This window comes from Lissotriton vulgaris, chromosome 2_2 (assembly GCF_964263255.1).
Source record: "Lissotriton vulgaris chromosome 2_2, aLisVul1.2, whole genome shotgun sequence".
In the NCBI taxonomy this organism is placed as follows: domain Eukaryota; kingdom Metazoa; phylum Chordata; class Amphibia; order Caudata; family Salamandridae; genus Lissotriton; species Lissotriton vulgaris.
The window spans coordinates 14,140,820-14,165,445 of record NC_141688.1 but is presented as its reverse complement, the minus strand read 5'-3'; the positions used below and the strand labels follow the sequence as shown (position 1 = coordinate 14,165,445).

The window sequence follows — 24,626 nt, the reverse complement described above, 5'->3', positions numbered from 1 at the left end:
CTGACCAGTGACCTGTTATCTCTGTAAAATGGGTCTTAAACACAGTGTCCTTACCCGGTCCTGCAAGGGCGGCTTGCAGGGATCTTTAGGTCCTGTCTGGGCAGCGCATGCGTAGTCTCCTTCGAGACTCTGTATCTTCTCAATGGGTTTTTGGCAGGCTCAGTAATTGTCATTGGTTCTTTCATGTGTCTTTTAACATTTCTTGGTTTTGTATTGTGACTCAATTTCATGGGTCTCGCCTTTTGGTATGTTGCTGACGCCAGCAGCAGCCGGTGCAGGTAAGGGCGTTGGGGCAGTGCTGGGGGGAATGTCGACAGAAGACAGAAATAGCTAATTTGCCCTATTCCGTCGTCTGTCGGGACCCCTCCACCCTACTGCGCTCATCTGCACTGGCCGCTGCTGGCTGACGGTCATGGACAGTGTCCCTGTTACATGTATATAGTATCTTCTGCTGATTTTCGTACTTTTGTTTGACTTTTTGAGGTTTTGCCTGCACAGTGCTGTGCTTGAGAAATCTATTGTTTTTAATATAAACTTAAAAGGGACTTACATCCTGCCTTCTCTCTTTCTTTCTCATTGGTGCCTGTGCGTGCCACTAACCTTTCCTCCATTTCTATTGGATGTAGCATATTTTCCTGCATTTATCAATGCTTGTTCATTGTCCGCTTCACTTTTCAGGTTCCTGTGCCGAACTACAGAAACATCCACTTTGGTGAAACTATATTTTCATAAGGTTTTGCCTTTTACTATTGCAGCATATTTATATAACAATTTAGCACCTGGAGAGATTACGTGATTTGCATAGTATCACAGAGTATTGAGCAGCACAGCCAAGACTGAACCCGGATCACTAGCTCTCAAGTCAGCAGCTCTGACCACTGTGCCACATCCTCTCCACAATGTGTTATCTGTCAGGGAGCTCTTTCCTTCACGATGATTGATGAAAACAGCTATTTATTTATTACATGGGCAAAACCGATGCTTGTTTTTTTCATTCATATTGGCTTGTTTGGATTCAGTAGTGTGTTGACTCAAATGCACTTAGTCCAAAGGTATTTGTACTTGTTTCACTTCACCGTCTCCTGCAATTACTCCCCCCCACCCTTTCCTGCATTCATGCAGTAGCACTTTTAAAGATAGCACTTAAAAGCTGCAATGGTACCAACTCATCCCATGTCCTTGATTTTTAGTCAAACCCCCCTTCGCATGCTGGGACTTGTAGTTTAGTTTAGCAGGACAGAAGGAAGGTGAAATTCGTGAGATGCAGCCAATTGGCAGCCACGTGCAGGAAATAAAAACCATGACAACGCGGGACCGGTGTCATATGGAATGGGCAATAAGATAACAGAAGCTCGCAACAACAAATCTGCTTCCCCAGGTTATTAAAATCCAAACATAACTTGAAAAGGGGCCAAACTCACCGGTTTATCTTTTCAACGAAAATAGAGCGCGTCTCTGTCCTTCCAACTACCTGGAGACAACAGTGATAAGGGCAGGACTTTTCCTTGCGTCCCCGTTGGTTGTTCATTTGACAAAAATATATTTATTTCGATCCTAGATTCGGCAGTGTGCTCGAGTCGCTCGATTAACACGCGTGCTGCTTTGTTGATCTGCTCCCTTTTCCTTCTCTGCTATTGATTAAAGGTAGTCTGCTTTTATGTGAATGTCTATCTAAAGTGTTCAGTGTCTTGTCTGGTCCTAGAGCCAGGGGGCAGGAGAGGAGGCTGAGTGTCAGGCACCCTTCATCCACGCGAGGGTCAGGCACCCTTCATCCATCCACGCGAGGGTCAGGCACCCTTCATCCACGCGAGGGTCAGGCACCCTTCATCCACGCGGAGGTCAGGCGCAGGCCGCTGCGTAGACAGTCTGTCCTAAGAGTAGACCCCGGCCCCATGCTGTGTGTACAGGAGCAGTCACAGGGCGCAGGCATGCACGGGCCTGACACTTGGCTCCTTCAGTGGGCCAGAACAGAGTGCGGAATCCACACGGATGCCTGGACCGTGCAAGTGGATTAAACATGAGCTCAGCCTTTGCGAGAATGGTTAATGGGCGAAGAAAGTGATCAGAGACCATGGCGCATCACTAGGGGGTTGCCAAGTAAAGCTTATGGAGGGGAATATTCCGGCTCAGACAAGTTACAGCTGAGGCCGAGACAGTTCATGAAGACACGTGTTATAATTGAAGTTGTGCTACTGCCGAGTGCTCATAAAGTCTCAATTTCGACAGGAAGCTAGAGCGAGTGGAAGGCTCTGGAGTCTCTTGCGTGACCTCCATCAACTGGTAAGAGAGCCGGAACTCTAACTCTGAGACAGGGCCTAGGCCGCAGGGGCCGGGAGAACCCGACTCTGAAGAAGGTCGTTCCTGAGACTCTTATTAGACCGATCTGTACCGTTGCGGCACGTGTGGGGTCCGGAACAGGCGAATCAACAGCCCGTGCGGCAGGAATAGGTCACTGTGGGTCGGGGCTGAAAGAGGCGGCTCGAATTCCTGGATCCCGCCGCCTGGCTGAGCTCAACCCGCGTCATTCAAGGAGCAGAACCAGTCCAAGTTTAGGAAGCGCCTTGAGGCATTTTTGCATTCCCAATGCAAGTGATGAGAAAGTGTTGCTCCTTCTCGATCCCACGAGTGTCTGCAGGGCTGGCTTTTGGTATGGGCGAGCTGGGCCAAGGCCCAGGGCGCAAATATTCTGAGGGGCGCCGAGAGCAGTGTGCATTAAGGCATGCCAACAGCAGCACCCATCGAGTCTTTCCCCAGCCTTGTCCGTGTCCCTCTGTGCTCGTTTCTGTCTGATTTGCCAGTTTAAAGTGGTTTTAATCCTTCATTATAATAGTTTGGGCAACGTTTTTCACACTCTATTGCCCCCTGCTTTCCCAGTCTCGCCCCTGTTGACACACATCAACAAAACCCTCATCAGCGCGAGGCAGCTAAGCTATCCGTGGTTTAGGTGAGCTGGGGAAGTCCCGGGATGCTTGTGTTTAGGGGCCAGTCCCTGCTCATCCAGGTACCGACCAGTGAACACAAAAGGGCCCCCTGCTGTCACTACCGTCAGCTAGGGTGCCACACTTCTCTCCGCCCACGCCCAGGGCGCTAGCTTAACAAGGCGGCTATGGGTGTCTGGGTACCAGTTGGGAAAGCTGCGTTCCCAATAACGTTGTAACGTTGACAATATTTCAAGAATGTGGTAGGGGGCTTCTGCTTTTGATTCGGAAGCTGTACACTTCTTTTTGTGAGTTCACCAGTGAAATTAAACAAAACACCCCCCTACATTGTTGCGAGCCAAGCTAGGGTTACTTCTCGTTGCTTGTCTGAAATATACAGAATTGTTCAGTGCAGGCCACTAACGTGGGAGTCATCTCTCGTGAGGGTGCTGTATCATGGCTGCCCAGTTGGCCTTCATTATTTACACTCTTACTGCAAATCTATTTAGAAAGCATCGAGAGATGAGTGATTGTCTTAAAGCGCTGAACATTGCACTGTTTTGGGGGCTTGGGGGCTTTCTCTCAGACACCCCTCACTTGCTTCAAATGGTGGAGGCCTGCAGGGCAGAGGTGGGGAGGGGTCTGTGTTTAGGAATTTGATTTTCACCAGCCCAATTTGAAGGCCTGGGGTACTTGGATGAACATAAGTCTGGTGAATGTAAAGTGAAGTCAGTCAAATTTACATCAGCAAAGTTTTGTGACTGCCCCAAAGGAATGATTCGTGGCCAGCCAGCCGCACAACTGGGCTACTCCTAGCCACAGGATTTCACACCTAGAAGGGGCGGGACTTTCTGCTGATGTGAATACAGGCTTGGGGTAGAGATTGGGGTTTGCACGGATGCTGGGGTGCTAGGACTTTGTGCAATAGACGCCGAGGGGAGTTGGTCCAAGGGGGCCTTGGCGGGAAAGGAAGGGGTCCCTATGGTCTGGGACAATGCTGTGGGTGGCTGCTCTGAGGGGGCTGCCTTTCGGCAGTGGTGATACTCAACGTGCTGTCCCTCGGGGAAGCGGGCCAGTTTTATTTGCCGCTGCCTAGAAAGGACACTGCACATGCCACTTTTATAATTGTTGTAATTGTGTGATGTTCTCATTGCTCAGTATTTAAAATAAGTAAAAGTTGTGAGGTGTTCGCATTGCCTTCAAGAGGTTTACAAACGTTTTAAAAATTTCCATTTTCAGAATTCCTTTTTCTTTATATATATTTTGAGGAACATGTCCATTTGGGGGGTGTGCCCAGCGCAGCGGCTCTGGTCTGTTGATTTTGTGTCAGGTAGCTCGTTGGCTTGGCTGCCTGTGACACCGCACGCTCCTTTAGACAGGGCTGTGCGTGAAATCATGCAATCATCCTGAGCTGTGACTGGGTAAACAACTCCAGGGCTGGACTGAGACGGCAGTGAAGGGAGGTGGCCAGAAACTGGGAGCTGTCTGCCCGGATTTCCAGGAGCCTCCTTTGGGAAGGGCGACTTCTTGTCGCACAGCAACGCGCATCTCTCACTTCGATGTGCAGAGAAGCCGGGCTCGGTTGGACTCGAGGCTCTCGGCGGCGACCCGTGGAGTAGAAGGGTGATGTAGCGTCTTTTGGTTGTACATGGAGGGGTTTCATCTGAGTAGGTGCGAAGTGAGGCTTGGCTTTAGGAACAATGCACGTGCCTCTCTAGATGTGCTCCAGAAGGAATGTGGGGTCACAGGTCACATGTGCAGCTGGTGCTGTTTAGGGATAGGAGGCCTGGCGCGTTCACACCTTGACTTCCCGAAAGGTAAAGTAGCCACCTACAGCGATCTCACAGCCATCTAGGTTTCCAGTGCTGCAGAGGCAAAGCACAGCTCAGATGGAATGCCCAGAACTCAGGGTGTTGCGCAGTTGTGGTTGCTGTGAGGTGGCGCGTGCTATGCCAGGACGTTCCGTAGGGTGCTCCCTCCCTCACGCGCTGTCTCGACCTCCCATAGGTGCTCTGTGTGGCGCCTGCAGGGATCAGTCGTGGGAGACGCGTGTGTAACTCTGTGTTCCACAGAAGCACATTTTTGTACTTTAATGTAATGGGAACACATTCTGACGTAAGCATTTGGCCACGTGAATAAACCCTTCTTTTTTTCTCTTTGTTTCAGATTTCAGCAGACATCAGAACAATGACGCTCTCCGACGGTGTCTACCCCTTCTATCCCCAGAGAAGGAGGCCCTTCATCTTCGACGTCCACCTGATCATCGTCATCATCGTCTTCCTGACGTTCGCCTGCTCCTTCCTGCTCATCCTGCCGGGGATCCGAGGCCGCGCGGTAAGGACCGTCAGTCACACATCCCTTCCTGTTTGTTATTCGACAGCGTCAGAGGAAGCTTCTGATAATCCACTCTCGTGCGGGCCCCTGGCCTGAAGGAAGGCGGGCAGGCCCCGGCCTGCCGCGGGTTCACGCGCTCAGTCGCCACGGCTGACTCATGGTCACGGTTGGATCTGTGAACACCTCAGCGTTGACCCGAAGCACCCTGGCCCCTAAGGGAGTCTGGGATGGTGCTGTCGGGCTCATGCTCCTGGATGGTGGGAGTGCTGTCACGTGGCCGGTAGGGCTGGGGCAGGATCTTTCACATGTGGCCGAAGGCCTCTGGTCGAGATAGTGTCTAGGTACTTTGTAGTAAGGTAGCTGGAGACCACAGATGTACCACAACCGGTTTATTGCAGGAAAGCAGCAGAGAACAACCTCAACACAAGCTGGCCAGGCACAAACTGTCACCACCTAGAACACTAGGAGGAGACAGAGCCATCTATACTTTAACTTTTTTTTGACTGGAAGTTTGCAGGCACCCTCTTTATTGCCTCGAATTCTCTATCTCCAGGAGCCCACCTTTTGAGTAAACTACCCGAAGTTTTCGATATTGGGCATTTTCACAGACACTATTGACATTTCTGACGTGCTGGCTTCCCCAGCTCTATCGAATTTCCGGAGGAACTAGTCTGAAAGCAATCTATTTTTTCTTTGTGTAATCAGAGCCTTAAGTTAGGTGAAAAAGAAGTATATGTGGGGAGAGGGGTTTCTAAAGAGAGCCTGCCTGTGTAGTGAATTACGTGCCTTAAACGCATAACCTACATTTTTGTGATTTCCATAGAGTTCTATTATTAAATCTAGATATATAACACAACAACTGACAAACACCTAAAACCAGTCATGACTATTGGCTATGTCGTTTCTAAGCTATTTAAGATCAGTGCTTGTTAGCTATTTAAGATTGAGTGACAATAATAAGCGCCCTTTTTTCACTCTCTTCTGAATGTACTTCCTTGCACCTCCTTCACTTTACCACCCCCCCCCACAACGCACCCACTCGCCTGTAAAACCTGCATTTTCTTTTACTTTCCCCATGTCAATATTTTGACAACTGCATCTCCATCACACACATCTGCACAGAATCACAATTGCAACTGAAATACCTGACAATTAAACTGTGCAATCTACAGAGAGGCCGAGGATTGCATGACCATGTATTCTGATCATCTTTTTAACCCTCTGACTAGCACTGAAAGAAGCTCACAGCCTTCAGCCTTAACTTCTGGGCTCCTAATCAGGGCGTAGAGGTGACTCAGTTCAAAGTATGCCCTATACACGAGCAATAAACTATACTAGAGAAATAGCTGACTTCATCTTGCATTCCCTAATAGTGGCAAGTGCCAAATATAAACAAAACAAAAATTAACAAAAATTGTTAAGGTGCTCCATGTGAGCGATATAGTATTGCTCACATGGAGCACCTCAACAATTTTTATATTCATAGTTAAGAAATCAATGAGTGGTTTCGCCAGTAAAGTTAAGAATATGAATTCAGGGCTTGACAGGGACCTGTTTCAATGTCTGTTTTTATTTGCTACCAGGCCTGAGACCATTGGGACCCAGCCCACTTAGATCCCTGTGCCTATTGTACTATATGCTTCAGATGACCAAACATATTGTCTACCAAACAAAAAAGAAAGTGTTCATAATTTCCTTAGTGCAATTCCGGTGGGCACGGTCTACCTGTGTTTGGTGGGTTTACTTCAGTGTCTAGGCGACTGATAGCATGTACCTCTTTAATAACCGGTGCATCGGTCTCCCTTGTGACATAAAAAACTCTGCAACAAACACAAACCGCCAACCTCTATTTTTTCTTTTAATTCAAAGTGTGAGACCTTCAGGGTATGCTTTTTCCTGACTATTAAGACCGAGTGCCAACAAATGTGCGCATCAATTATGGGGCATTTTTGAGAAAAAAATACATTTCAGGCCCATTTGCCTTAGTCCCTGGGCCCTGCACAGCATCAATGCTGTGGTAACGAGATGTGTACTTTTATTTCCTTCCATTGCATTAGCGCTCAGGTGTTAGGCTGCAGAAAGCTTCCTGCCAAGATGATACTTTAACAAAAGAAGGGCCGAAGGTCCTTTAAATCAGACTTTTTGTTGGGGCACAGCTGCATGTTCAAATAGGAAAGCGCCTGGCTGCCTGCGGCTCTGAACGGAATGCAGACAACGCGCGGCGCTGCTGAATTATGTCCCATTGCCGGAAAATGATAACCAGGACAATTTCGGCACGGAAAGTCTGCACATCAGAGAAAATAAACACAAATTCACGAAGCCAGTAGGTGTGGCATTGGCAAGCTGACACTGTGGTTATTTTTTGTTTTTATTGCAAGCATGTGCCTCAACAATAAAATGAAACCATACAAATCATGGCACTGCCTCAATGTAGCAGCCATATAATTTCAATAAAATGACATTAAAGTAATCAACCCATATATTCATAAAACAAGTGTACGTGGCTCCAAGCATACTGTATCACGTATATTAAACCTTTTTACGTTTAGGCAGATAAAAAAAATGATTCTTCTTCTTATTATTATTATTGCAAAGAAAATGTACTGTTGGCTTTGAATTAATGTAATCTCAAGACAGAGTGTAATACACAAGGATGTGGGTAAACAATGGCAAAAAGTGCTGGTAAACTGAAGTGTTAGCCCGCAAGCAATGGCACCAAAGCCCACTTTTTTAGGCAGGGAGGGGATTGGACTGACCAGTAGGGCAACCAGGCAGTGTCTGATGGGTTAGTCTGACAGATCAGTGTGTGGGACGTTTTTTTTTAGCATTTTGTGGGCTTAGTCTATGGCCAGTTTGTCCGTTTTTTGCTGTTAAATTCCCAAAAATTGCCACAAACATTGCCTGCAATCTCCTGCACTTAACAAAATATCCCTACAGCATGTCTTCACAGGTGCACAACTGGTTTTATTTGGAACTTTGGGCCATTTTTTAGCTATCTGGTTTGCCAATTGGGCTATTTTTTGTTGTTTGTTGCCTGGGCCTGTTTTATGTCCCAGCTCCGACCCTGTGCAGAAATGCACATGATGTGGGCACACAAAAATATAGTCACAACAGTGCCTGCAACCCATTGCCCCAAGCTGTATGCTTAGGTGGATGGAAGTAAAATCTGAATGACAGCTGATCAGACCAACCTAAAGTGGACTGACCCAAAACCCCTCTTTGTATGTCATAGTATGTACTATTAAGTCTAGCTTAATGGAGCAGTTGTTGGCAGACCATATCCGATAATACGGAAAAGGAGCTTTAAGAGGCACTACGGGAGAAGAGTTTGGCTCCACATAAGACTCGACTACCTTAGCTACAGCATTTGGATAGATGTATCTGCCAGACCTTGGGTGGAGCAGATTTTTCTGTGATAATACTTGCTATACTCTATTAGGAGGTGTTTTATACCGTTTTGTGAACTGTAATTATGTTCAAATTTGTGGTTTTTTATGTAGCAAGAAGTTGTGTGTACTATGTACTTTTTACTTCTGGCTTGACCTCTTTAGCTGTCTGTGAGGGTTCTGGAATACAAAATGTATAACAAGTATATGCGTACATGTGCATCAATAGAGAGGGTCTGGTTAGCCTTTTTTAATTATTGATCTCTTTGGTTAACATACACATTCTATTTACACCCATGACAGCATGGGGAAAAAGGTCAGCCCACTTCAGCCTTTGGCTTTGTTGCCCCCTTGAGTTAAGATATTTTTCCTGATTACCATATCCGCCTGAATCTGAGTGCACTTCAGTGCTGGTGTTGGTGTGCCAGTTATTTAAGTTTTTCACATTTTATATGTCCCCGTTTGTTTACTTTCCTTTTTTTAAAATTTACAGTCTTTCACATCCAGCACAGTTACTGCTTCTAAACTGCGCAGCCATCTTGAAGGATATTGTCCGTATTGTATCATTGTTTTACTGTTCCAAGATGGCTGACATATTTGGAAGCAATATTGCAACCATCGCAATGGTACATCGATTAATGACTACACAATATCATTCCAAGATGGCTAGTCACTGCCGTGTTTAATAGTTTACTTATTTCACATTCCTCTACTGATCGGCCGAGAGGCTGAGGGTCTCTTTCGAGAGTTAAGTCGGACCACTCTAACCAACCGTTGTACTCTTTCCCCTCCAGAGGCTGTTCTGGTTCTTCAGAGTGATCGCAAGTCTCTTCATTGGAGCCGTCATTGTTGGTAAGAAGTCACATTGTTTTCTGAGAACTAATTGTTGTTGTAATGTAAAGATGCAGGCAACGGTACAGTTCCCTAACCTGAGGGCTATTCGCCAACATTTATTTGAGGTTTAGTCCATTTAATTCCTGCTATTCCTCCTGACCCGCGGCAGGTCCTTTTCTCAGATAAATCACTTCACATTATTTAGATCAAATAGACTTGGTCAGCTGGAATAAATCACTATATGAAGATGTGTATTGTTTGATATAATTGATTTCTGAAGGCTCAATTCCAGAATGGGAGTAAATGTTGCAGTGTGGAAGCAGCCAATAAGTCATTAACCTTGAAATGTATGGCCTGCTTCTGAATGAAATATGCAGGTACAAGACCTCTATTTTCAATTCTGACCAGGACCGTCTTCCTGAGCTATGTCAGTATATGGCTGGCGTGGAAAGCAGCATCCCCTGCCAGCCCTCACAGCCACTGAGAAGTCCATCAATTGCATAGGACGCTTGAGAAGAACCTTCTAGATGACCAACATCAAGGGATAACTGCTCTCCAGCAGCCTTGGATTGTATTTCATCATAGTAGAAATAGCCAATCTACTCACCCCTAAGAGCTAAAGTGACTAGCCAAAAGGTTTAGGCAATACCAATGTTTGGTTCAGGATATCAAGTCAAGTCAAATATACTTTATCCAACAAATCAATGCCATAAAAGTGAACATATAGGAGGAAACGTTTCATCAAAAAGAAAAGACATTACTTTACAAATGACAATTACAATTTAAGGTGTTGTAAACCAAAAAATAAAGTTAAAAGTATTGGATAGAGCAGAGGGTTTCATATAAAGTGCATAGTGCCAAATTCATATTACTATATACAATAAGAGGACAAGTTAAAATTCCTGGATGGGGCAGATGATATCATATAAAATATTGGATACTAACTGCTGGAGTACAACATTTTACATTCATATTATCATAAACAATTGGACAAATAGTAATATTCAAGAAGTTGATTTTATTACTCATAGTATAGTAGACACTGCAATTTAAAATTACAAAATAGAACAGGGGGTATCCAGTGGCGTGAAAAATACTGTAGTATAAAGTGCAACGTGCTAAATTTACAGTTTAGATAACAGTAAACATTCAAAAAATCATGTTTATATAAAAAAGGATGATTGGATAATAATAGTTAAAATAACAGCATTTTTCTACATCTGATGGCTCCTGATAAAAGACTTGCAAACCCAAGACAAACCATCGGTGAAGATAGCATTTGGAGGTATAGCAAAGTGGGCCTAACTTGGAAAAAATGACAGTCTTTGAGAAGGGAAAGTATAAATCTGTTACGCAGCTGAACATAAAAATCACAGAAAAAGATGAAATGTAGGGTATCTTGTTCTAAAAAATCGTCACAAGGACCAGGTTTGAGAGTACCTTGTTTGGTTCAGGATATGAACTCAAGCATTCCAGAATGAATCCACAGCTCACCTGCCTTAGTGCCTGAGAACTGCTGATGTAGCGTGATGCATTTGCAACTTTCATGAGAGCTTGAATTCAAAATTCCAGACCGGCCAAGTCAAAGTAGTCCCTTGGCAAACTATAAAGCGCCTTTAATTAGTGTCTCTTCTCAGCACATGACTTCCTAAACAGGCTCTGTATTCAGAGCTGAGGATTGGCACAAGCTATAATCAGTCAATACATAAGTCTGAAATAGGCCGTAGAACGTATTGTCGCCTCGTACTATTTCTAAAATGTTCCTTATTTCACTTTCCTTCATAGCTGTTAACTTCACCAGTGACTGGGAGACAGGCTCCGTCACTGCCAACACCACCTACAAATCCTTCAGCAATGCCATGGTGAATGCAGAAGTAGGGCTCCAAGTTGGGCTGTCGGGTGTAAACATCACACTTACAGGTGAGAAGTTGTGCTTGGGGATGCTCGTGAGTTACTGACGAGAAAATCCATGCCCAAGATGTCATTGACAATAGGCCGCTAGACAAGGGGTGTCGGCATGAAGACTACCAGAGAGTAATTGTAGAACAATGTGTGACATAGTTCACTGATGGGACAAGGCCAGTACAAGAATGGGTGGTTGAGCATCAGTAAAGGGTCAATGCTTGAATGATAATGGGGCATGAATAACAGTAGGGTTTGTGACGTTAGTGAGGAGGCAACGCTTGAAAATTGATAGGTGGTACTGCATGAGCAGCAGTGGGTAAGGCATGCACTGTTAGGACAATGTTAGTACAACAGTGGATGTTTAGGCAGCATTAGCAAGGCAATATTTGAGGATTAATGGGTGGCAGTGTATGTACAACATGGGTGACACAGGGCACTGATGAGACAACATCCGGACAGCAATGGTAATTCTGCATCAGTGAAGAGGCAATGCTTGAACTGCAATGGGTGATAGAGCATGTACACACATGGGAGACACAAGGCTCTAATGGGACAACACCAGTACAACACTGGGCGATTCAACATCAATAAATATACCATGCTTGAATACAATGGGTGATAGGGCATATACAACAATCGGTGACACGAGGCAGTAATAGGACTATGCCAGCACAACAGTGGGTGATACGGCATCGGTGATGAGACAGTGATTGAATAATAATGGGTGATAAGGCATCGGTGATGAGACAGTGATTGAATAATAATGGGTGATAATAGTGGGTGATACGGCATCGGTGATGAGACAGTGATTGAATAATAATGGGTGAAAAGGCATCGGAGATGAGACAGTGATTGAATAATAATGGGCGATAAGGCATCGGAGATGAGACAGTGATTGAATAATAATGGGTGATATGGTATCGGTGATGAGACAGTGATTGAATATTAATGGGTGATATGGCATGTACAACAAAGTGTGATTTGGCGTCAGTGATAAGGCAGTGCTTGATAGGCGTCTGTGCACAGACCACAATGGCTGACACAGTGCACTGATGGGACACAGCTGTATATTAATAGTTGATCAGGCATCAACGAAGGTCAATGCTTAAACAGCAAATTAAACTTTCTCTTGTCTGAACTTTTGTGCAATCAATGATTGCTTTCTTTTTCATGTAAACGAATAGAAATGTACAAATAAATGTAGTTCAGAAGTTGTGTGCTTGGACTCGCAAATGAGGCACATTCCACAGAATGGGACACTTCATAAAACAAGTGTGCATGTTTGAAGATGGCTCGTTGGGGCACTGACTGCTGTGCCAAATCTTCAAATCGGTAGCGTCAATGGTGTGGTGTTGGTCCATCATGATTGCTGATTGTCCCACAAATACACCAAGCAGTAAGGTTAGAAAATTAATACTAAGCATCAGAAAGTTAAGTCTCCAATGTCCTACCCTATATTGGCTAAAACATTATCCTGTCGTGTTATGGCTTTGCAATGAGGTTCGATCCTAGAACTGTGTGTGTCCTAGAACAAACCCAACTTGGAAATTCTGCTGTTGTGCAGATTTCTTATCCTTTTCAGTAAATCCTGACTAAACGACTATTCTAGAGGTTTTTTTGATGACAAAAAAGTAAAGTTGACCTTTCAATGAATTCACATTTGAGCAACTATAATGAAATAATAGTTACACTGAATGGTATCTTTGTTTGCCTTTACCAGAGAGAGGCAAGCACTAGCTTGCAGTTTCCACCACCTGCAAGCACTTAACAAAACACTTAAATACATTAATAGTTACTAAGGTACTTTGAAAGATGATGCCTCGTTCACTTTCGGTAAAATGAAAAAATGCTCATTCCAAATGGAATACAACAACAATGTAGAGACATATAAAAGAAAGCAGGGCAGGACATTATAACCCGATAACATATCACAGTCTGAAAAAATATGCTTGCCTATCAGTATGCTAAGAGCAGAGAGCGATCATAAAAAGTATGATACAATATGTACAAATTGATGTTTATGAGATTTCTACAAGTAAACCAGTATAAAAAGACAATCTACACAACTAAAAGAGCACTTGAATATTGAATAAGCGTTACTAACCTATTCATTTTATTTGACCTTCTTTCATTACCAGGAAACCCTGTGAACCAGATTAACGAGACTATTGATTACAATGAGCACTTCGACTGGAGCTTTCAAGACGACTATGACGAGTACTACTTCGAAGGTCTTCGCAAGGGGCTACCAAACCCTATCATGTACATCGCTGAAAAGTTCACCTCCACCAGCCCTTGTGGCTTGTATATGCAGTACAGACTGTCGGGACACTATGCATCAGCAACCATGTGGTAAGAATTACTGCCCGCGAAGGTTGTATTTGGTTGACATTGGGTATCTGTGTACCATTGTGGACCTTTGTTTTTTTACCTATGCCGTAAAATGTTGCTGTCAAGTCCAATGAAGTCTCCTATTGAATACAAACTTTTAGGGCCTGAGTTGGATCTTGGCGGACGGATTACTCCGACATAACAGTGACGGCTATCCCGTCCGCCGAAATATAAATCCCATAGGATATAATTGGATTTCATTTTAGGCGGGTGGGATATCTGTCACGATCCGTCTAAATTAGTCCCTTCAAGATTGCTTAAGCCCACTGCGGAATGATATTTAGAACTCCACAATGTATCCAATGTTTGCTTAATCTGCTGGTATATAGAATAAAGAACCGAATATTAGAATAGGTTAAAAGTCGTAATTGAGCTGATACTAGTCAATTGAAAGAAGAAATCTGACACCATGTGCCTGGAAACAGGTTGGACAGATCTGAGCCAATGATTTTGGCCGAGTGGTGGACAAGAGATGGGCGAGCTCTCTCGAAAGCAGCCCTCCTTCCCGTCTTGGTTTGCCTTCCCAGTTGGTCATTAATTGTTAAGACGGTCTCTAAAAAACTAATGGGAAATATCTGCCAGGTGTTATACACTTTCGCATTAATCACCAATTAGCCTGCTAGTCCCCCAGTAAATATTTGGTGGCTGTAGCCTACTATTGTGAGAGGGATCAATTCTCTTGCCTAGCACGAGTAGTTGGTGGGGTCTTTACTGTCCATCCCGCTGTGGTGTATATGTATATGGATATAAACATGCATGTCAGCCATTGAGCACTGTGATGGTGTGGGTTGGTGGTTCTCTCATCCCACATAGAAGTTAATATAAGAAAAATGGAAGCTAGATGTTATGAACTGTGGCGGTTGGTAATATTGTCGTCCCACCAACGCTTGTGAAAGGTGTTTCAACCAAATGTTATTAGGCATGGTGGTGGACCATTGAGAGCCCCAGCAGTACTCAAGGAATATGATACACAAATTCTTACAAGACATTTCATGTTGGTAGTAGGTGATGTTCGGCATTCCGCGATTCCCTGCGAAAGACCTTGTGAAACCACTGCTGTGTTGTACCCACACTAGGGTAGACTAGAGATTACTTGTTCCATTGATAACAAGGCCTTTGCAACTAATCTGCAAGACTTGATGCAAGCAATACTGTTTGAGCCCACTGAGGTTTGACTGCAGCCCTACTCTGACTCATGGAAATGCTTGGTTCAGAATCTGCTGCCTTACAATAGAAGTTATACAGCAAGGAAAGAAAACAACTCCCGCTGGAGTTTTTTTCTCATTTCGACAGGGAAGTCCTAATATATCACTCTCACTGCTGACATGTGTGTGCTAGAGTTGAATGCGGAGCAATGGTTTGCACTAGTTGCTTCGCAGCGGAAACTGTAATTGCTACCTTCCTCCTGCAAACCGCACCCTCATGGGTCTGGGCACTGTGCCAGCACTTACAGCGAGGCACTGAGCTCACCGCTGTGCTGGTGTGTGGTGACCTCTGACAGAGGCCGAGTAATTAGTGAAACATGCCTGTGCAATTACCTTTCTCACACCTGGGACTTACGACAGGACAGGGACCATCGCCGGCACCTGGGAGGGATTTCCATAATGCCATGTAGTCATTCAGGGGTGTGGATTGACCTTATCGAAAGAGCTTCATGCAGCAGTCGCAAGGCTCTTGCTAACCACACTTCGCAAATCTGGGTGGCTCAGTGGTTCTAGGCAGAGTCTCATCGAGATTTGCATCTTAAATACGCCCTAAGTTGTCACCGCTCAGGGGTCATGTGTTGATCTATCTGCAATGAGTGTGCGATCACAGCTCGGGCTCTAGGCAAAGAGGTGCCCATAACATTCAAACCGTCACTGAGGTGCGCCAAAACCTGAATCCGTTTTTATTTTGCAGCAGAGAGGCTCTACACTAAATTGGGCTGGAAATTGATCTACCAATGTGCCCTCAAAGGCATCATCACAGATTCACATGGCAGGGTTGCACAACAGGTTTGCCCATTACTTTAGTCTGATTATTTTGCTCAGAGAGAAGATTGGACTCTTGCCCAGTTTCCAGATTTTCCATCCCATCCCATCTAACGTCACAGAATATTTTGTGTCCACGCATGGGAAGATTACTTATGCTGCTTCAGTTTCTCCACAATATGACTAGAATGGGGAAGTTGGTAGTAAAGGATTTTACTTTAGAGTGGTGGGTGGCAGATCCGTAGGGAAGTGGCGTACCAAGGAAAATTCACAAGATAAAAAATATTAAATGTTACAAAAGAGTGCAGGGCTAATGAGGTAGGGAGAACCACCCTATTTCCTACATATGGTCAAACCAACAAAACAAAGTACAAGAAATCCCCAAGCACACATTACGTGTGCTGGGGGATTTCTGGGGCCTCATTTATGAAAAGTGACGCATCGCTGCGTGAAAACAGCGATGCATCACTTTTCACTGCGCACTCCTTACGACATTCCTGATGCGTCATATTTAATGTATGACGCATCATGTCGCAAGGAGTTACAGATACGTCAGTATTTCTGACGTATCTGTAAGCGCAAAAGTGACGCATTGCTGGAGTGTGTCACAAAAGTGACGCAACTCCAGCAATGCGTCCTTTCACATGGGAAAGCCCCATGTGAAAGGGCTTGCGTCAGTTTTACGCCTGCTGTGAGGCAGGCGCAAGATTTTGACGCAACAGCGTCCTAAAAGTGACGCAGTGAAATCTCATAGATTTCACTGCGTCACTATTACGAGGCTTTTTGTGGAGGAACGCCCCCTCTGCATACATTATACCTGACGCAGGTATAATGTGGCGCAGGGGTTTAAAAAGTGACGCATCTACCTAGATGCGTCACTTTTTAAATATGGCGCAACGAGGCACATTTTTTACACCGCTGGTGCGTCACAAAAAGTGACGCACCGGCGGTGTAAAAGTGACGCAATGGCTCTTAAATGAGGCCCCTTGTACTTAGTAAGGGATGTGCCATTGAAGAATAAACAAAATAAAAAGAATTAGCCGGAGTTTGGTGTAGACTAATTCCAGCTCGCCAGTTACCCGTAGGCTGTTCTTTTAATATCCTCTGACGGAGACAAACTTGAAATTGTCCAACATGAACTGACCATTGATAAGTTGAACCGATTATTGACTATCCTTCCAGCTCATCATGGAGTCTAACCTGTGTGCGGTGTTTTCTGATGTTTATAGGGTAGCCTTCTGCGCCTGGCTCATCTCCAACGTCCTCTTCGTCATGCCAGCCTTCGTCTATGGGGCGTACATGCTCCTGGTGACAGCCGCCTTCATGATCTTCTCGCTGCTGTCCTTCGCCACAGTGAGGAATGTTGGCATCTGCCCCATTCACTTTGGGCACGCCGTCCTGCAACCGGACTTCGGAGCCTCTTTCTGGATCACTCTGGCAACAGGTGAGTAGACCAACATCTGCCCCAAATGTCGTGTCCAAGGCGCACAAACAGCTCTCTTTTTCTCCCAACCCATTTTTTAGACCTGTTTTGGGTCTCACCCATTCACAGCTTTCAGATATTTATTCTCTAAGATCTGTTGCGTACAATACCAATATTAAAACTGGGTTTTTTTCAGTTAATTCATTACGATAAGATGGCTTACTTGTCAGACTCAGTTATTTAGTTCTTATTCAATGGCTTTTTTTCCATCTTCTTGTTTTAGTCTCTGCTTTGGAGCATTAGTCCCATAGTGCCATTTCGATTAACTGACTTTTATCCTTCCATGGCTCAACATAAGGGAACTACTTTCTTCTTTTTCTTTTTGCACTTTATGGAACTGCATGTGTTTTCCTGCTCCCTCCCTTATTTCTCTTCACATCACGCCCTAATGCTCTCAATGCTGCTTCACCTGTCCCTCCCCATCCAGCTCTGTTTCTCTTGGGGCCCCCCGCCTCCCCTCACACTCATCTGCCTTATTGCTCCACTGCCCCTTCCCATCCCGCTTTGCTTCTGATGGTTGGCAGCATTTACTTGCACTGTGGCTCTACCAGTGCTCTGCCACCTCTCCCCATCATGTACTTACTTAAATTATTTTTTCTATTTTTGAAGAGGCTAGAAGCCTCAATTTGCTGCCAGGACGCTCCTTTCTAAATAATGTTTTGACTTTTTATTCTTATTTGGGTATGGCTTCACACTCTAGCTCACACTCCAGCGCTTACCATCCTCTATTGCCATCTATGCTTTTACTCTCATTCACACTTAGGGGGTCATTAGGATGGCGGACGGACCCCTGAGGAAGAGGGACCATCCGTATGGGCAGCAGCGGTCCCTCCATGCAAATTAGGATGTGACGGCCACCCTGGCGGTCACACCCTGTTCCTTTAACCTTGCGGCGGGTGCTGCTTGATGCAGCACCTGCCGCAAGGTTCAAAATGCATGGAAATGCTGGGAGGTACCATAGGTACCTCCCATGTGCACCCCGACACCCTGGGGACCCACAACGGGCCCCCAAAAACCAAAGACCACATGCTTTTCCACAGCAGAAAACCTGCCGTTGAAAAGCATGTTTCCGCAGGAATCCTGATATGGCTGGTGGTGTCTGATAGACACCGCCACCTTATTAAAGCTTTTCCGCTGCAGGACCGAGGCGGAAAAGCGGCGGACGGTTTTCACGTCCGCAGATGACCCCCCTGCCATGCTAATCTGGTGGGGGTCTTTGCAATCACCGCAGCGGTGAATCCGAATCCTCTGGGCCGGCGGTGGCTTCCGCCGGCCCGGAGGATGCGGATTCACCGCAATCCTAATCGCCCCCTAAGTTTGTGCCCTCCTACTGTCTCCCTCTCTGTTGTCTGTCATAAATGAGGTACTCTCTGCTCTCCATGACTCACGCATTACCAGCCTCCCTGTGCCACCCTGGTGCTCTTCAGAAAGTCCTCCATCCAGTATTCTCCCTGTCCCTTACTATTGCACATTCGGATCACTGTATTTGATCTCTTTGCTAACCTCATTCACAACTATTTGGTGCCTAAACTTCATCTTAAAACTAGTGACTTGTAATTTACTGTCCCTTGTATTGTTTACCCTTCTCCGTATAGAAAAATGCTCGCATATTTTAAATGTAAGGTATAGTAGTCAGAGAGGGTGTCGAGGCATCGAGGAGCTACGCACACTTCAAACCCTCCGACACCCATGCTCAAACCCTCCTGGAGGGTGCTGTGCGCACTGCAGCTCGTTTCATCCCATACACGTGCTTGGGAAACCAGCTTTTCATGCTGTAAACATTAACAGACCTTTCTCGTGCACGCCCTTCCCATGCTGGCGCATGCTGGTTGTTAGCCAGGGATTTCGGTGCCTCTTCCCCGGGCCTTGAATTCACCTCATGAAGATGAACAGTGACCTCACCGTGCATGACTTTTCTTCTTGCTTCTTGCGGTGTGGGTTTGGTGGGCGGCTCCATGTTAACGTCCAGTGACGCTAAGGCACAATTGCCCTCATTAAATTCAGTTCTTGCTTTAAGAAATATAAAATGAACACACTAAGGTTTGCGCTCTCAGATCCAAACCCTAATACCATCCCACAGCTACGCCTGTTTCACCCTCCAGTTTTGTTTCCAGAACAGAGGTGTCCTTCCCATAAGCCTGTACCACGAATGATAGGCACTTGTGTGGAAACGCCGAGATCTTGCTGCTTGCAGTCACCCAGACACATCCAGGGTAGAAACATCGAGGGAAAGGCTTAACGCTGAGAAATGTCTGCCCGTAGAAAAGGGTAAGGACACCGAGTTAAGGTGGCTATGCCATTCCAGGGGTCTGGAAGCTCTGAAGGGTCAGGAGGTTAGCCTTAGAGCTTGGGGCATCCAGTGGTGCCCAAGATGGCAGTGCATTTACCTGCCCTTGCTTGGAGGTGATACCAACCTGCCCCCCTGGCACAATCACAAGAGAGGTGCACACAATGATTTCTAATGCTAGAAGTGGGGGCTCTGTGCGTAGAAGGTTGTGATCGTTTGTGCCTAACTCTCCTTTCTGTGGTCCCCTTTCAGGTCTGCTGTGCTTCCTGATTGGAATCATCATCATCGTGATGGACCACTTTATGCCCAACAAATTAAAGGCTTTTTTCAGCCTGGAGGAGGATGAAGAGGATCTCCTTGTGGTGCAAGACTACATGAACCCGCACTTTGCTAAAATTGGTACCATGCAGCCGCCTCCGGACATCAGACTCACCATCAAAAACCTATAAGGGGTGTTATAGACATGATGCTCGCAAATCGCATATGAGACAAATAGACTTGAACTCTTTCATGTTTGGGGGCTTTTGTGTCAGACACGGTCAAGATGAGGCCGTCATCTCTCGTCATCTTGATGCAAAGAAGGAATGGGAGGCTCGACCCAGAGAACCCTAGAGCCAAAACCTGAACATCACCCTGGAGAAGCAGAGACATTGGACGCTTCCATTTGTTTTTACATTTCAAGAGATATCTGCGGTTCAGTTGTTAGTAACTGCAAAGGGGAGTCAGCAGGCTGGCCGCAGATTGACTCCTAGCTATGAGAAAGACACTCTGTGTGCTCTTGGACTTGTCACCCTGGCTGACTTTAGCCAACAGCAACTGGAATTGTAGCGATCAAGGCTACCGAGGCAATGCATTTCTTATTGTATAGCTCCATATTTATTTTCATGCAGTAATTTCTACATATTTGCACATGCATCCTTTGTGACATAAGCCTGCTTACAGTAGGTCCGGACACCCAGATGTACGTTTAGAGGGATGGGTAGCTGCAGATTATACGATCAGTAATGCCTAGATAAACATTTCTGCTTTAAAGCAACATACAGGTAACCTAGGGACTATCTTCCGATCTGCAGTGCCCTAAATAAGTGATATGTTATTCCTTGCAGTACAGAGAGCATTATCAGGTGGTTTGTAAGTGCAAGACGTGCAATGGACAGGCATGTGTCTTGAATGAATGGACATGCGTGTGTGTGGGGAGTGCAGGCATGCCCTTCATCAAGCCTGCTTAGGTGTTGATAAGTTTGGGACAGATCATGGAAAGGCGAGTTGCAGGCAGGAACATGTATGTGTAATATAGTTTTCTAAAGAGGTGTCTCTCTCTCTAACTTTGGGATGGTACTGGGATACATTTTTCAGGAAATGCAAATGAATGTGCCCAGCCATTCCAGCTTCAGAGGTATCAGTATATTGGGGAACCTCTACATTTGTTTGCTTTGGTCTCTTTTGCCTTCACAGACTGGTCCTGTTTACCTTATATAAACAGTGCACACATGACTGGTTGTAGATGCAGCTCTTAACAAAGTCCTTGCTAGCGGCTTGACGTTCCATGTATGAGCACCAAGGTGGCCCTGCCTTGCACTAGCTAGCGGCAGCGGTATACAACCGTTACAACACAACTTTTACAACGACCTACCATTACAACGCAACTTTTACAACTCAAACTATTACAACGCATTGCGCTGGGGGGCGCTCTAGGATAGGGAATAGGTTAATTTACTATCCAATAACCTTCCCTACTATCCACGGGGACTGGAGTTGGAATAGTAAATTAAACTATTCACTATCCAGCGCCTAAAAGCATTATGCGTTGTAATGGTATGTGTGGTAAAAACCGCGGTGTAAAGGTAGGCGTTGTAAAAGTATGCGTTGTAACGTCATACATCCAGGGCAGCAGGCTGAAATACTGCTACTACATGGTGGGTCTCTATCAACAATGGAGGGTGCTGGATAAATAGGAAGTAAGGCACCCACCTGGCGGGTCTCCTCTGGAATGGAATGTGAGACCTGTAGGCAAGTGAAGATTTGCAGGGTGATGCTCCTGGCACCAGCAGGTTGGACATTGAGACTGTGGAGGAGTGGACAGCCTGGGTCACCAGTGCATAGGAGCGAAAGATCCCTCCTTTACAATCGGTGTTATGGGGAAGTGCACCCCTTTATCTGAGAATATGCGATACGTTAGTAGATGCAGTGGTCTGAGCAGCAGAGTTCACTGGCTGACATCACCAAATGTCGGATGATCCACTAGTCAAAATCCACGCAGGGCTCTGAGAATATTATATTCTGTTTCTTATGCTGTGTAGAGCGCACCTCTACATTTTTAATGACGGTAGCACATCAAGTTGTGCCCGATAGACGAGGGTTACATTGAATAAATGAATGAATGAATGAATGAATGAAACAAAAAATAGAGAGCTGGATGAAACTAACTTCAATAAGCTCCACTTGTCAATGACAGGCATCAACCAATCATTACGTGCTGAGAACCACTGCACTGGATGATTATAATAACTCTAAATTCCAGTGTCATGAAGCCAAAAACTGTAAGAAAGCACAGTGCCTGACTTTGTTCTCATTGTTAACCAAAAAGGTGGTTGAGGAGCTCGAGTCTTGTTCACATTTCAGCCTGCACATGTCTCTGTCGGCCTCTCCCGCAAGAGACGTCCTGGCTTGGCATAGTCTGCCAACGCAAACACGCCATTATATTAACTGGTATCCAGTGTATTTCTTACTTGACTTGTAGTTCAATCAAAATGATCAACATTATAGTTGTATATAAATGTGGCAATACAGTGCAATATGTTCCACAAGCAATATATCGTTTTTGTAAATCAAATGCAATAAATCTGTGGAAATGATTTTAGTGCCTTTTTTTATTCCTACCTTCTGTATCATTTGTTTGCTTGGATGCCAAAAAATGCGTATTTGTTCCTCTCTCCTGCAGACTCTTTGAGGCATCTATGCTCTGCCCAATAAGCTTTCAATCAGTAGCAGCTGCTACTGAATTGGCATGGGTGGGAAGGCGGGGGGGTGGGGGAGGAGGAAGGGGAGCAGTGGGGGGAGGAATAAAACAAAATAAACCCACTTCCCTGGATGCAGCTGGAACGGCCGCCACCTCCTCCTCCGTCATCTTCTCTCTCCTGGGTAGCAGGAAGCACACAGCCTCCCATAACCAATCACAAGGCTGTCTCACAGCAGCATTGTGATTGGTCTGAGCGCCCTGGTTCTTCACTTAGGCAGGGCCTGGGAGGCTGTGCATGTTCTCCGCCCAGGCTGTAATGCAGCCTGGGTGGAGAACATGCAAAGTGCACATGACTATTTGATCAGCCCGAAATGGCCGGCCAAAATGTAATGCACATTTAGGAAGTGCCTACCACTCCTTCCTCAGTTCTAAATAGACCAGCCCACCCCCCAACCAACTGAGCCAGTACGGTTAAATAAAATGATAACGTTGAGTTATTATCATTTTATTTTTCCATTTTGAATTGCTCAGTAAGCTTTGGGGTGACATTCCGCTGCCTTAACGGATGAGCTGCCACTATTTTCAATTACATAATTGAGCCACCAGGTGGCGAGTGACTACACTCATATTGGCTTTTGATCGCCTGGGCAGGTCTTTAAGCACTTGACCTTCATATGACCTCTACATTTACAGACTTCTTACCTCAATTTCCCCTTAGGAAGCTATGGCTTGGGCACATTGAACTAGCCTGTTGTGCAGGGTTTTGCATCATCAATGCGAGCATGAACTTCGCCTCGTTGTTTGGTGTTGTGGGTCAAAGTTTCAGAACATGTTGTACTTTATATTTTATTTTTAATCAGCTGAAGTAATTTATCTCCATTAAAAAACCTTTATGTTGGGGTTTTGCTAAATTACAAAACAGAACGGGCAGTCTGTACATAAGCAGGAACACTCTGTCTGGAAGGCAGTATGTCAAGGCACCACAACATTGTGCATTCTTTAGACTTTGCAGAAATTATAGAAACCCCTTGTTTGTACACTACTGTGACCCACTGTCAGTCTGTGACAAATACGTGTGTCCCCCTATGTTTGTATGGCTGTTTTTTATCTATTGCATGTGAGAAAGTGCATCTTTTGCATGGTTAGACCCCCCACTTTTTGCCTGGTTTTGATTTGGTTTCAAATGTGGTGAGCAGGGTCCCTGCTGCCGGCCAGGTGCCCTGTGTGAGTACTCCTTCCCTAAAGCAAAGGCCTGATTGGTATTTCAGCCCCCTGTAAATCCCAAGTAAATGGTACCCTGGTTACCTAGGTCCTTAGAGCTGAAGAGGGTCTCTTGGACCTCCCTCACTTGGACCATGCCACTGCCCTTGCTGCCTGCATGCCCCTGTGAGGTAGAAAACAACAAAGTCGAGATTGCTGGATGCCAGCCAGCACTGCCTGGTAGCACAGGTAAGTCCCCCCTCTAGCAGGGCTTACCACCCTAAGGCAGGGTGCGGTATATGACAGGTGAGGGCATATCTGCAAGAACAGATATGCCCCTACAATATTGGGCACCATTTCCTAATATTCTAAGTGTCAGTGTAGCCATAGAGAGTACATGAGCTGGGAACTCGACAGCTCGAGTTCAACAGCATCATGATGAATTCAGTGAATGCAGGAGTGTTTAGTACCAAACTAATCCTTTCAATAAACCTACTCTTATGCCAGTGTGGGATCAGGGTGGGCACATCAGAGGAACCCCCTGAATCTCTACCAACCCCGGTGTGGTCTCTGACTGTCTGTAGGCAGCCAGCCACCACCAAACATGTTTGTGGACCCCTGGCTAGAGGGCCCCTGCTCACAAGGACCAGAAATAATGCACATCAGGCAGATGTCATGCCTCCTCCCTCAGGATGGGCCAATGCTCGAAGAAGGGAAGCTTCACAGGCCTGCTGCCTGTGTAATGCGCCCACCAGCCTCTGCTGCTAGCAGCAAGTGGCAGCCCCCGGTTTACATCCCCACTTTTGAGGGGAAAAAGCAGGTAAATAAAAAAAGTTAGGTGTGCCCACCTCTGCCAACTCCACCCCAAAGGTAGGGGGAAGCGAGGAGAAGCACAACTTTCAGTTTACGCCATCTTGAAGATGGGGGATCCCACTAATCAGGGCTAGGTGGGTGGCATA

The 24,626-nt window shown here is 45.7% G+C and overlaps 1 protein-coding gene across 5 annotated transcripts in view; it reads left to right on the top strand.

Annotated features, from left to right (window-relative positions):
• LOC147728939 (dual oxidase maturation factor 1-like) overlaps positions 1-22,363 on the top strand; it is a 185,717-nt gene extending 163,354 nt beyond the window's left edge. For 2 of the 5 annotated variants that reach the window (XM_086959181.1, XM_086959183.1), the window contains 6 exons: positions 5,085-5,252; positions 9,433-9,490; positions 11,258-11,392; positions 13,516-13,729; positions 16,968-17,182; positions 19,761-22,363. In XM_086959181.1, the coding sequence (XP_086815307.1) occupies positions 5,085-5,252; positions 9,433-9,490; positions 11,258-11,392; positions 13,516-13,729; positions 16,968-17,182; positions 19,761-19,957 (987 nt within the window). In that variant the 3' untranslated portion in view covers positions 19,958-22,363. Of the gene's footprint in view, positions 1-4,411; positions 4,542-5,084; positions 5,253-9,432; positions 9,491-11,257; positions 11,393-13,515; positions 13,730-16,967; positions 17,183-19,760 lie in introns of those variants that run through there. The other 3 variants (XR_015309167.1, XM_086959184.1, XM_086959182.1) reach the window with 3 other exon arrangements.
• Positions 22,364-24,626: the final 2,263 nt, after the last annotated feature.